Source organism: Mytilus trossulus, chromosome 9, assembly GCF_036588685.1.
Source record: "Mytilus trossulus isolate FHL-02 chromosome 9, PNRI_Mtr1.1.1.hap1, whole genome shotgun sequence".
Lineage (NCBI taxonomy): Eukaryota > Metazoa > Mollusca > Bivalvia > Mytilida > Mytilidae > Mytilus > Mytilus trossulus.
This window is the reverse complement of record NC_086381.1, coordinates 14,003,954-14,018,352: the sequence shown is the minus strand read 5'-3', so window position 1 is coordinate 14,018,352 and position 14,399 is coordinate 14,003,954. Positions and strand designations below refer to the sequence as shown.

Here is a 14,399-nt window from a genome sequence, read left to right as displayed (position 1 = left end):
GCCTTCAATAGATGTGAGTGAACTAATAGATGATAGCTACAGAAAGTTTGGTCATATAAGCAACCAAGAGATTGACAAACTCAGACTCAAATATAGACTTCAAGTTGTTCAGGTAAAATATACATTGTACTTCAAATTAATATTTTCCCCTGCTGCTAAAGGAGCCATTGGCAACAGCAACAGCAACAGCAACTAAACAACCCAATCAATTTTAAGGTTCCTGACTTTTTCGTGAATGGAAATCTTAAATCAAAAGGGCAAATTCAATCGAAAATTTTGCAAAATGAAGTCATTATTGCAGTTCTTCTTCCTACGTAGTTAGTATGATTTGATAAATTACAAACATGTATTGAAGGCATTTTGCAGTAAATCCTAATACTGTAGATTCATTATTATTTGTTGGATACCAATTTCCATAGATTTCATGATTTCATGTCTACTTAGGATCAAAGAATTCAAATTTAAAACATATTACTAATTTTGAATAGAAATTTATGCAGACTCAGTGTTCTCCCCAGGATTTTTGGATAGCACCAGGGTAACGCGTGATGAAATGAATTTTACAATATTTTGTGTCGCTTTGGGTCGCTTATTTTTTTCTTGTTGGTTTTTGTCATTACCTTTTTGCCTTTGTTTTGTTTACTGTGGTACTGTGTTGTATGGACTTTGGGTCAGAACATTATTGGTAGAAAAAGTAAATCAATAAAACAGTTTGTATACTTTAATATCTTTGAAAAAGAAAAGAAAGCACAATTAGTCTTTAAACTAAAGTCACTTCTTATATTTGGATCAAGCCATTTTGTCCCAATACTTGTAGTTACACTACACATTCCCTATGTTAGATTTGACCATAACAATGAACTTTGAACAAGATTAATTTTTGTTACAGAACTTTCAGTAAATTGAAAACTACTTTCTATTCTTTTTAACAACAGTTTTATTTATTTTGTTATGCTTCTTAGTTATTATTTTTAAAATTTTAGTTTATAAATACTTTATTTCTATTGTAGAAGTAATTCTAAACTCACATTCCTGTTAAGTTTAGGCCCTATAAGCTTTTTTATCCATCACCTATTAAAAGCAAATGTCTATTTAATATAAAATGACAAAATGTCTGTGTATCAATAAAGGTATCATTCTCTAAAATAATTTGCAAAACATTTTTGTTGGTATGTTCTAAGAATTTTTTATCCTTAATGTAATATTCTAATATAATTTTGCATTCAATTTGTACTTTATTTTAATTTTCAATAAGAAATTATATGTGTGGAGCATTTATTTGTAATAAGCAAAATCAGGGGAAATAACTCCACAATTAATTTCTATAACAGTCAAATTATTTTGACTAAAGATTGGCGTAAAAGAGTTCATTCACAAATGTCTACTTGTCCCCTATTACAAGTCTGTTATTAAAATTATGATCTCTTAATTAATCAAAACACAAGAGAATCATGTACATCGATTAAATCCAATCATCAATGTTAACCTCAACAGGTAAATCGATCACGTGGTGTAAACAATCTACCTGTCAATACTGGATTAAACTGGTTAGAACTGGTCAATTTTCATGTAAAATTTTAACCGGGTACGTCTAAACACCGCTCAGGACCTCCTGAGTGCACTCAGGACATACAAAGTGCACTCAGGACCCTTTATAGTCATCGTATCTGCACACAGGATGGATGTTTATATTCGTTATAACCTTCTGATTTTAGAGTTAAATTTTGGTAGAATTTAAAATCGAACTTAGATGGATATGTTAATTTTAATGAAATAATGAGGGGCACGTGTCACTCATTACACAACTACTGAGCCGTGAATTATCCAATCAACAAAATTGATTGGATTATCTTTATTGCTGGTTATGTGTTGTTAGTACAGTGTTACCTTTAAAATGGATATGCATAGAGAAAAAAAATAAAAAAAAATCATTCAATGTACTTTTTCAGTTTATTTTTCATGCTGACGGCTAAAAAAAATTAGTTGTGTTTTGCAGTTCATGAATAAAGAAAATAAAAATTCATATTATTTCTTAGTTGCCTTTTCCTGTAACAAGTTCGATTTTTTATTTCAAAATGATTCTTTTCTCTCTCGATCTCCAAATAAAGTTATAAATATACAAAAACAATGTTTACTGAACATAAAATTTTATTGAATTTGTATATCTTTATTCTCAACAAACCATATACATAGGTATAGAGAATACAATGATGTACAATATTAATAATTTAATCTTAACAAAACAGGTCAGTTTTATTGATATGGTTTGTAAAGTCTAATATCTTGGCTGCGTACGTGCTGTCCTTGGTCTATTCCTATGGTTTGGCTTACGAGCATGTTTCGGAACGGAAAGGCGGGGGTCCAAATCGTGCAAAGGCTGTACAGCCAGTGAAGGTAGTTAAAAACTTCCATTTATTATTATTTATTTTTTTTGGGGGGGGGGGGCACTTCAGAATCTGTGCACGAAGACTCAGTCGTGGTTTGAACGGATTTCGTGTCAATAAATAGTCTTCGAAATAATCTTTCTCGCTGTACTAAAAAATCATTTTTTTTTATAATTAAGTTTAGAATCTTACTACAATCTTACTTACAAATTGTTTAGAAATAATACCCAAAATATCATAATTTTCAGAAAACGGAGAGGTCAACGGAAACAAATTAATTTTTTCAGAATTTATTTTCACATTGAAATTCGTTCAAGGCTTGTATCACTGGACAAGAACGACTTTAATGAGAGAAAAACCATTACTTAATGCGGATTTCTTAAAACATTTAGAAAATAGATCAAAACACACACGTACATACACATTTATATAAATAAGAATTAAAACGCAAAAATCAACGCTATATTTAGTGAGTGATCAGATTAACTGTTAGCTTAAAGTAAATTTTAAGTCCAAGTCAGGAGCCTGTAATTCAGTGGTTGTCGTTTGTTTATGTGTTACATATTTGTTTTTCGTTCATTTTTTTATATGAATGAGGCCGTTCGGTTTCTCGTTTGAATTGTTTAACATTGTCATTTCAGAGCCTTTTATAGCTGACTATGCGGTATGGGCTTTGCTCATTGTTGAAGGCCGTACGGTGACCTATTGTTAATTTTCTGTGTCATTTTTGTCTCTTGTGAAGAGTTGTCTCATTGACAATCATACCAAATCTTTTTTTTTTTTTTTTTATATAAATGGCGTTTCACCGATTCTTTTTTTAGTATGGAACAATGCAATTAAAGTCTATTGTAATATATAGAGAGATATGAAAATACGAAAGAATTATTCATCTTATTTTTTTAACTAGGAATAAAATTTAACAATTTATGGAACGAAATTTTAATAAAATATGAAAATCTAAAAACATACTGATATTTATTTTAAACGTCACAATATTACTTCCATGGTCACACTGTACTAACAAAACAATCCATAAACAACAATAAACTTAAGATAATCCAATCAATTTTGTTGATTGGATAATTCACGGCTCAGTAGTTGTGTAATCAGTGACACGTGCCCTCTTTATTTTTTAAGAATTAACATATCTATCTAAGTTCGATTTCAAATTCTACCAAAATTTTACTTTAAAGTAAGAAGCGTATAACGAATATAAACATCCATCCTTAGTGCAGATACGATGACTATAAAGGGTCCTGAGTGCACTTTGTCAGTCCTAAGTGCACTCAGGAGGTCCTGAGCGGTGTTTAGACGTACCGAATTTTAACCCTCAAAAAGTTGAAGTCATTTGAAACTTTACCGATTTTAATACGAATTTTTTACCGAAAACTTTAGCACCACGGAGAAAAATTATACATCGCGGCAAGAACGATACCACCGCGGTAGAAAATTATACATCGCGGGCCCGTGGTCCTTTAAGGGCCTGGGGAGAACACTGACTGACTGTGGCAAAACCATGTAATGAAATATCCAAAAATATGCAAGTTTTCCTCAATCAAAATAAATAAATCCACTGTAATCAGTTTTATGTTCAGTTATTTTATTGTGATTAAAATTGGTATGTTAGGATATTTTCTAATACAATTCTATGATTTGATGACAATATTCTCTGCCCTTTTTATCAGTAGTTTATATATTTTTAGAATATAGAAGACAGTACCATGAGGAACATCATCAGAAGTGTGGCATCAGATACATTGTTCAAAGGACAGGAACTCAAAGATTTATATGTCTTATTTAAGGTAATTCCTTATGATTTGTAGCAAATGGGAATTTAAAATATATAAAGCGACAAACAGCCCTGAAGCTTGAAAATATACATAGATTGAAGAATTCTGAGTTTACAAACATATGTCAGTCTGCAGTGAATTTTGAATTCAATTTTTACAAATTATACAACACACCTATGAATTAACAAAACAAATGTATTTGTGTTCTTAACTCAGGAGATCATCTAATAATTTGCTAAATAATCAAAACAAAGTTCTTTGTTAATGATCAATATAAAACCAATAAACACTGATATCAGAACATATTTGTGGTGGAAAACAAATCAATTGTATGTTAAATTATTGAACACCCATTTCATAGTTCACATAGCTAACTTCAACAAAACAAAGCTTTTTCATTTTTGTAGGAAGAGTATTTGACCTCATGTTACTGGAGAACTCACCAACAACCAGTAGATACTGCTGATAAATATGACCCTAGTCGACCTTATTATGAACTCTACAAGATTGACTTTGACCAATTTAAAACCCTATTTTTATCTCTGTCTCCCTGGGCAACAGGACAACATGCTGAAAAGCTGGCATTATATATGTTTAGGGTATGTTACTTCCTTTAGAGTTATGTTTATTTTGTTTTTTTACCTATTCTTAGTTATCTGATCTGATTGGTCCATTTAAGATAGCTGTCAATTCTTGAATAACATACATGTGACAGACAAATCAAGATTACCTACAATAAAGACAAATATTGTGATACTCATGTTTAGTGTTATCTGTGTTGCCATATTTGCACAAAATTCCACTTACGTTACCTATAAAATTTCAAGAATGAGTGACTTTGAAAGTGGATTCCTTTTTCTTTTCACATGAAATTTAGATGATAATATAACAACAATATTATTAAAATAAAATTGCCTTATTCAGAAAAACCATTTTTTTAACAATATGGTCACTACGACCTACATTTAAACCTTATCTTTTAGTTTTGTTGTCTTTACATAAACATATTTGTATATGACATCTCATGTTGTTTGTTTCTTTGCCATTCCTTTCTTGGTTGGTATATTTTTAAACATGATACTGATGTTTTTACAGGAAATGTATTTCTGATGCTTTGCAATAAATAATCAGTCATGGTACATTGACTTTGAAAATTTGCATAACTTACATGTTAAAGTATTGCTATTTTTATTATACCCCCGCTTTAAAAAAGGGGGGGGGATACTGTTTTACCTCTGTTTGTCCGTCAGTCCGTCCGTCAGTCGTACCGTCCCATGAAACTTTCGTCACATTTTTCTCAGGAACTACAATACAAAGATTTCTGAAATTTGGTTTCAGGATTTATATAAGTCAGCTATACCGCGTGATGCGTTTTCAGATTCATCACTCGACAACTTCCTGTTTACCAAACACTTGTATGATTTTACACATGATAGCCAAGTTGAAAATTTTCGTCACATTTTTCTCAGGAACTACAATACAAGGATTTCTGAAATTTGGTTTCAGGATTTATATAAGTCAGCTATACCGTGTGATGCGTTTTCAGATTCATCACTCGACAACTTCCTGTTTACCGAACACTTGTATGATTTTACACATGATAGCCAAGTTGAAAATTTTTTGTCACATTTTTCTCAGGAACTACAATACAAGGATTTCTGAAATTTGGTTTCAGGGTTTATTTAAGTCAGCTATACCGTGTGATGCGTTTTCAGATTGATCACTTGACAACTTCCTGTTAACCGAACACTTGTATGATTTTACACATGATAGCCAAGTTGAAAATTTTTGTCACATTTTTTGCAGGAACTACAATACAAGGATTTCTGAAATTTGGTTTCAGGAATTATATAAGTCAGCTATACCGTGTGATGCGTTTTCAGATTCATCACTCGACAACTTCCTGTTTACAGAACACTTGCATATTTTTACACTATTAATATTATCCACTTGCGGCGGGGGTATCATCAGTGAGCAGTAGCTGTGGCGGGGGTATCATCAGTGAGCAGTAGCTAGCAGTTTCACTTGTTTCAATTTTACGTTACCAAAATTATGTAAAGGAGAGACATAACAGGAGAGGGATAACAGTTCATTGTGTATGAGCTCCCTTGTTGTTTATTTTTTTGCCATTGATTGCTGGATTGGCGAAATTGTAAACTTGATTTTACAGGAAATGTATTTCCAATGCTTTGCAATATTTTGTAGTTAATTGATGAAAACAAGGACAACATGATAAACTTTAAAGAATTTGTTTACATCCTGGGTGTAGTATGTAAAGCTGATATAACACACAAACTAAAGCTGTTATACACATGTCACCAACCTCCAGCCTTACTACCTACAGATAAACTAGACGAGGAGTCAGATGAGGGTCCAGTCTCACCTGTATCAGGTATGTACATGTCACCAACCTCCAGCCTTACTACCAACAGATAAAGTAGTTGAGGAGTCAGATGAGGGACCAGTCTCACCTGTATCAGGTATGTACACATGTCACCAACCACCAGCCTTACTGCCAACAGATAAACTAGACGAGGAGTCAGATGAGGGGCCAGTCTCACCTGTATCAGGTATGTTCACATGTCACCAACCTCCAGCCTTACTACCTACAGATAAACTAGACGAGGAGTCAGATGAGGGTCCAGTCTCACCTGTATCAGGTATGTACATGTCACCAACCTCCAGCCTTACTACCAACAGATAAAGTAGTTGAGGAGTCAGATGAGGGACCAGTCTCACCTGTATCAGGTATGTACACATGTCACCAACCACCAGCCTTACTACCTACAGATAAACTAGACGAGGAGTCAGATGAGGGGCCAGTCTCACCTGTATCAGGTATGTTCACATGTCACCAACCTCCAGCCTTACTACCTACAGATAAACTAGACGAGGAGTCAGATGAGGGACCAGTCTCACCTGTATCAGGTATGTATACATGTCACCAACCTCCAGCCTTACTACCTACAGATAAACTAGACGAGGAGTCAGATGAGGGACCAGTCTCACCTGTATCAGGTATGTTCACATGTCACCAACCTCCAGCCTTACTACCTACAGATAAACTAGACGAGGAGTCAGATGAGGGACCAGTCTCACCTGTATCAGGTATGTACACATGTCACCAACCTCCAGCCTTACTACCTACAGATAAACTAGACGAGGAGTCAGATGAGGGGCCAGTCTCACCTGTATCAGGTATGTATACATGTCACCAACCTCCAGCCTTACTACCTACAGATAAACTAGACGAGGAGTCAGATGAGGGGCCAGTCTCACCTGTATCAGGTATGTACACATGTCACCAACCACCAGCCTTACTTCCTACAGATAAACTAGACGAGGAATCAGATGAGGGGCCAGTCTCACCTGTATCAGGTATGTACACATGTCACCAACCACCAGCCTTACTTCCTACAGATAAACTAGACGAGGAATCAGATGAGGGGCCAGTCTCACCTGTATCAGGTATGTACACATGTCACCAACCTCCAGCCTTACTACCTACAGATAAACTTGATGAGGAGTCAGATGAGGGGCCAGTCTCACCTGTATCAGGTATGTACACATGTCACCAACCACCAGCCTTACTAGCTGAAGATTAACTAGACGAGGAATCAGATGAGGGGCCAGTCTCACCTTTATCAGGTATGTACACATGTCACCAACCTCCAGCCTTACTACCTTCAGATAAACTAGACGAGGAATCAGATGAGGGGCCAGTCTCACCTGTATCAGGTATGTACACATGTCACCAACCACCAGCATTACTACCTACAGATAAACTAGACGAGGAATCAGATGAGGGGCCAGTCTCACCTGTATCAGGTATGTACACATGTCACCAACCACCAGCCTTACTTCCTACAGATAAACTAGACGAGGAGTCAGATGAGGGCCAGTCTCACCTGTATCAGGTATGTACACATGTCACCAACCTCCAGCCTTACTACCTACAGATAAACTAGACGAGAAGTCAGATGAGGGGCCAGTCTCACCTGTATCAGGTATATACATGTCACCAACCTCCAGCCTTACTACCTACAGATAAACTAGACGAGGAATCAGATGAGGGGCCAGTCTCACCTGTATCAGGTATATACATGTCACCAACCACCAGCCTTACTTCCTACAGATAAACTAGACGAGGAGTCAGATGAGGGTCCAGTCTCACCTGTATCAGGTATGTACACATGTCACCAACCACCAGCCTTACTACCTACAGATAAACTAGAAGAGGAGTCAGATGAGGGCCAGTCTCACCTGTATCAGGTATGTACACATGTCACCAACCACCAGCCTTACTACCTACAGATAAACTAGACGAGGAGTCAGATGAGGGGCCAGTCTCACCTGTATCAGGTATATACATATCACTTTATACAATCAATCAGCCTTAATACTGCTGACAGATAAATATTGATTCTACCACTGCATCGAGTGTGATGCAAAATTTATCCAGTCGAGACAGTCAAATTTGAAACACAAGGCTTGCTGAGTGTTTTCAATATTTAAAGTTTTACTGTCGAGAGTGGATAAATATTGTATTGCACAAGATTTGGTGGTGAAATCTGTTTCTCTAATAATTTTTAAACAATATACAGGCAAATTTGTCCTTCGTTTCAAATTATCTTCAAAATTATGTATTCAGTCTATTTCTCGTCATCAGACATGGTTGGATTTTTTCATGCCGTCACAATAAGAAATTCAGAGGAAAGCATGAAAATTGGAAGACATAATCAGATTTTAACTAATGAAGAACTGGGATCAAACAAACCACACGTTGAATAAATAAGAATAATGAACATATTAGGAAAAGGATAAATACACTAGTTCAGGGAAACAATGCGCATGTGCAAGATCGATCGTGATTTTGCGTTATCGACTAATTAGATACGAGATTTGATAAACTGGGGGCATTATCAGTTTATTGATTTATCAGATCGGCATCGTTATTACTGTAGTCAGATTAATGAATTTTCAAGAAGCATATACATGCTATGGCAAACGAAAATATATACAATATATATATGACAATAATAAATAAATAAAGTAATAATAATATCTCTATCTTGTGTCGGTTTGGCCAAGAACAGTAGAATAAATATAAAATTCTATACGCACAGATCTATACGTTGGACATGATAAAACAAAATGAAATCCGTTTTCCAAAACATTCATATTGCACCATATTCTATTTTCTCTTTGAGTATTCAGATAACGATCAACCTCAACATTTATTCTAAGTGTGCCACTACGCAATTTTGTTAATATAGATACATTACAATGAAAATCTAAGTATCTTTCAAAACCATGCAAATACTAGTTTATATCATTTGTAAATACAAAGTTTGTTACATTCTTCTAAAGCTGAAGATTCTACTGACATATTAAAATAGACTATTTTGACCGTTATGTAATTAATCTTAATTACAAAAGGAACGGTTAGATATATATGTCACCTGACTTTGAGTGTTACATTGTACCTCCCCGCAAAAATGGACAGATTCACGCTGTGATGTTCACTTAGCAGATCGTCTTTATATTCAAGAAGGTACTGATCTTGGGTCATAAAAATAAAAGTCAATCAACACCTAGGCCATAAGGTATCATAAAGTTTTACCCTAAACTATTAATCTCACCATGCGACAGTTAGACACAATTAATATACCCTTAATAATCATAAACATGTTCTGACAGTTAGGTACTGTTAAAATATAATATGCTCAAAATGCTAGCCCTGATTGCATGCATGTTTTAAATTTACATATTTACATAAAGTTTTTTGTGCTTGATTCAAATGCATCGGATCTTGACAATTTTTGAAAGGATGGGTATTGGCGTCGTTCAGCATTTTATTTTGATATATCGTGAAGCATACATGATATTGTATACAGAATTTAGTTAATTTCAATGAGATTTATTAAGATCTTAAACAGAAAAAAGATACTTTATATTTTGTTGTTGTATCTTCAGAAAGTAAATTAATTTTCACACATATACATATATATATATATATAGGCATTTGATTACATACTTTTAATGAACAGTTCTGTCGTATATTTGTTTTTGTATTAGAAAATTCACGTTAGGTAGAAAAATGATACTAAATGCGAAAAAAATAATGTTGTATTACAGTTGCTACCACCCCCTTTTTGGACAAAAAAAAAAATGTTGTCGTCTTGTCGAAAGCAAGGAGGTCTTTAGGATTTGTGAGTGAAATAGCTGCCTACTTGGATCTTTTGACAGACAAGCTTCTTTTTGACAAGTTTCACGAAAGCGATACTTAGCGATCTTAGATTCCGCCTATTTCAGCATTAAGTTCAGTCTGTGGTTAAAGTTTTGTTTTACATCAAAGTCGTTGTCAAACATGATGGAATTTCGGGCAATTGGGACAGAAGCTTCTTTATGTCTAAAATACAATATCCCGGGCAAAATTTTACAATTATTTATTTTTATTTTTTCCGTATTTTACTACTAGATGGACGCCGTTTTTCCTGAACAGTTAATTTCGTGTTTTGTCTGAGGTTAAAGATATTCCTGCAGTCACCAATAACCGTTTTGTTTAAACGTCCAGTTGCAAGTTAAATGCATATCTATGCAGCTCAAGATCATGATAATGATATATGAATGTTGAAAATATTTTGTTCTACATTGCGCTGGACTTTTCACTCGTTTGTTCAAAATGCAACAGTCAGAATAAAGACATTATATATATATATATATATATCTCTTATTAGTAGGTGCGGCTTTTTTGCTAAGAGTTTAATTCCATATGACAACCTGTAGCTGTTTGTTTTTATGGGAACTTATTTTTTATGGTTTGACCAAGGAACGTATATAATGCTCCAAATTTTAGTTATCAGATTATTTCTACAATATTGAAAACATAACAGTTATGAACCTATGTTTATTTTTTATTAAAGACATCGCATAATATCATTCATTGCGACTATATGTGTGATGACCATTAACAACTTTTCAAAAAGCTCCGTTTTACAAACAATCATATATGATTTAGATTGTTTATCAATATTTTCCCGACAAAAGCTAAAGAGAATAAATAGTGTAGGGTCACCATTGTATGATATACAATTAATGCCATTACGCCATCATGTTTCTGGAAATTTTCTCAATCGCCAAAAATGGTATTTCTGCACATACACTTCCTCAAAGTTCGAAACAGCCTCCAGTGACTTTAAGGATCTCTTTACTTCTTTAGAGGTCCTTCTTTATCAAATTTTTCGTTTTGGTTATTTGCAAGCCGTAATTTCGAATTTCTTTTCCAATTTCCTCCCGTAATTTTCAAACACCATGTCTCGAAATTTTTCAAAATATTTTTATTTTACTTTATTTAATTTAAACATAAACAACCAAAAACAGATGATCCTCAACGACTTCACAGGTTAACGGGAAAGCGGCGGGCGTCATAATAAACGCCTATTAAACATCGAATATTGATGTGTACCATATATGACTTTGCCCCCAGTTTGTCCAAATCTCGCATATTCTCGTATGAATTTTAATTAAACGCTTGACCCACTCAGAATTCTAGGTCGCGAACAAGCTTTCCCTGAACTAGTGTATTGTGTAAGAATTAGAGAAACTGGAAGATGAGTCATGTGACTCTCAAGAACTATATGTTAATAATTCAGACAACCAGTGCTATTCATATTGATAACATTTCTTAATGATGTAAACATCCTGAGTATTTGGTGATGATGGCAAAATTTGCAACATCTGATACATTTATTACTTCTATTTTAGACTAGAAAGTTCTCTAATTGTCTTTTGATAATTTTGTGCTATCAGGTTGATGTCTTATTTAGGCGGATTCTCAAGATTTCTATCCTCTTTTTCCCTGTATAAGGTTCGTAACCAATACCACACATACTAAACAGCAGATTTACTTAAAGTTTGAAACAAGACACTATTAGCTGACTGTCTGAAATTAATCCTTTTTTAAATATAATATAATATTATATAAGACTTTTTTTTACTTTCAGTGGCATCAACAGATGTGGCAGAAGAAGCTACAGATTTCTTTACAGATGACAAATCAGTAACAGATTCTCCTGGCTAGTAGATATTCATTTATTTTTATAATTATTCAAAATACAGACAATTTATTCATGGAATATGCTATTATATTATGAGCTAATCTATTTATTAACCTAATGTAATATCATGAAAAAAAAAACCCAAAGAAATATAATACATATTTCTGATATTTACCAAACTATTGTTAGACTTTTAAAGCTGAAAGTCTACAGATTAATTAGTAAAATGCTTCTCAAATTTTGTTTACTACACTTAGTTGAAAGTGGAAAACATATAAAGTTTAACTAGGATTTATGTAATTACAATTAATCATAAAAATTTATATTGATTGATAAAAAGTCAGTTAGTACTTCGGACATGTTGAAAATGATTATATATAAAACCATAAAGGCATTCCAAACAGAACTAGCTTGAATACCATTTGATTCAGTTGTTGTATCTGCAACTTAAATGCTTGATTTAGAACCATTGTGGCGTGGATAACATTTGTGATCAAATATATAATAGTCATGATAAAATATAAATTATGATTGTAGAAATAGAATTACCTGGTGATTTTATTGAGGAGGATATGCCTGATGAGGAACCAGGAGAACCAGACACAGACGAGACTGGTACAGGGGACAAGGGAGAACAGAAATCCTCAGAAGAGCAGTCTAGTGGCAATTCACAGGCAACTGGTTCAACTGGGGAGGCAGAGAAGAGTGGAGCTGAAGGAGATGGGGCCAGTGTGGAAGTCCCTGAAGCGGGTGGATATTATAAAGGTAGGACTGTTGATTTTCACAATGCAATGTATTGTGGATACATTTTATTTTGTGAGTATCAAAGTTTTTGGATTGAGGAAAAATTGTATTTTCCTTGGTATTTGATTTCAATGTTTTACTTTACAAATTTTTATTGTTTCTTAATATGAGTGGACTGGCATTAAGAAGAAATTAAATACCAGTTCTAGTGATGAATTTTGACTTTGATTATTAAATATTCAAATTATTCGTCAAACAAAGGTGACCTAAAAAATGCAGGATTATTATGAGTTTAGTTTTTAGAACATGAATGAATTATATAGGGTGGGCTTAAAAGTATTGAACTTCCTTACACTTGAGCCCTTAGATTCTACAGGTATTGACAAATTTTACTTAATCAATTTCTGATACAACTGCACCCGCTAAATCTGCTAAAATTGGTATTGCACTTATAATAATATATCCGCAGTATGTTATATTTCAGTTGTCACAATTGTCAAGCTGGTCAAGATGGCTTTTCTTTCATTGACTAGTAAATTTTTATCGTGATGGTTCACTTAGGAAAATAAGTAGAAATTGATTATAAGAATTGATAGTCACAGGAAGGTAGTTTTTTCAGTAAAATGGTAAGATAAGCGTCAAATATTGGATCGAAAATAGTAATGAATTATAACTTACAGCACTAAGATGATACAAAACAGGCAACTAAAAGATATAAAAGGATAGACAAAACCATGACAAGAAAAAAGATTGACTAGAAATTTCATTTTTTTGGTTAATATATCTTTGACTGAATTTAGATGAATTGTTCATTTGAATGTGATGCCCATTATTATACTGCTAAGTATGTTTGCAGCTACAGATATTCAGTACAGCTATAAAAAGATGGCTGAAAAGAAAAGAGAGTTAAATAGATCAGATAGCAAAGCTGATTTGAAAAATGTACCAAGGTTAACACAGGTGAGAATTACAATGTCTGTTCAAATTATGCCAGTAGCTTGAGATTAATAAAAAGATTTCTGTTGAATGATCATTCTGAGATGTTACTGAGTGTAGATACCACATACATTTTTCTTGTATTTCATTATTTGAAAAATGTCCCCAAAGTTATAAGAAATCAAATTTTAATTCTTGTAAAGTAAACCAAATTATAAGCTTTGTGTATTTGATTTTTTAGCAATATATTTTTGGATTGTTGACAGGAAAGTAATGTCTCAAAATTGTATTAATGTATATAAAAAAAGGACTGTACCTCATTTACCTCAAATACTATAAATTCAGAAATCGTCATGAGGTTTTTATTTATGCAAATAGTATATTTTGGTGAGATTTGCAATAATAAGAACTCCAATTCAAATATCTGAAACTTATGTTTATATTCAGCTTTTTTTCTGAAATCACAATAATTTATCTCACAATTT

At 33.5% G+C, this 14,399-nt stretch overlaps 1 protein-coding gene across 1 annotated transcript in view; it reads left to right on the top strand.

Annotated features, from left to right (window-relative positions):
• LOC134684315 (TBC1 domain family member 9B-like) overlaps positions 1-14,399 on the top strand; it is a 40,428-nt gene that overhangs the window by 23,904 nt on the left and 2,125 nt on the right. Inside the window, exons 24-34 of the mRNA XM_063543601.1 lie at positions 2-112; positions 4,088-4,186; positions 4,582-4,773; positions 6,380-6,566; positions 6,607-6,834; positions 6,875-7,732; positions 7,865-8,002; positions 8,447-8,536; positions 12,181-12,252; positions 12,772-12,999; positions 13,835-13,938. Of these exons, the coding sequence (XP_063399671.1) occupies positions 2-112; positions 4,088-4,186; positions 4,582-4,773; positions 6,380-6,566; positions 6,607-6,834; positions 6,875-7,732; positions 7,865-8,002; positions 8,447-8,536; positions 12,181-12,252; positions 12,772-12,999; positions 13,835-13,938 (2,307 nt within the window). The remainder of the gene's footprint in view (position 1; positions 113-4,087; positions 4,187-4,581; positions 4,774-6,379; positions 6,567-6,606; positions 6,835-6,874; positions 7,733-7,864; positions 8,003-8,446; positions 8,537-12,180; positions 12,253-12,771; positions 13,000-13,834; positions 13,939-14,399) is intronic.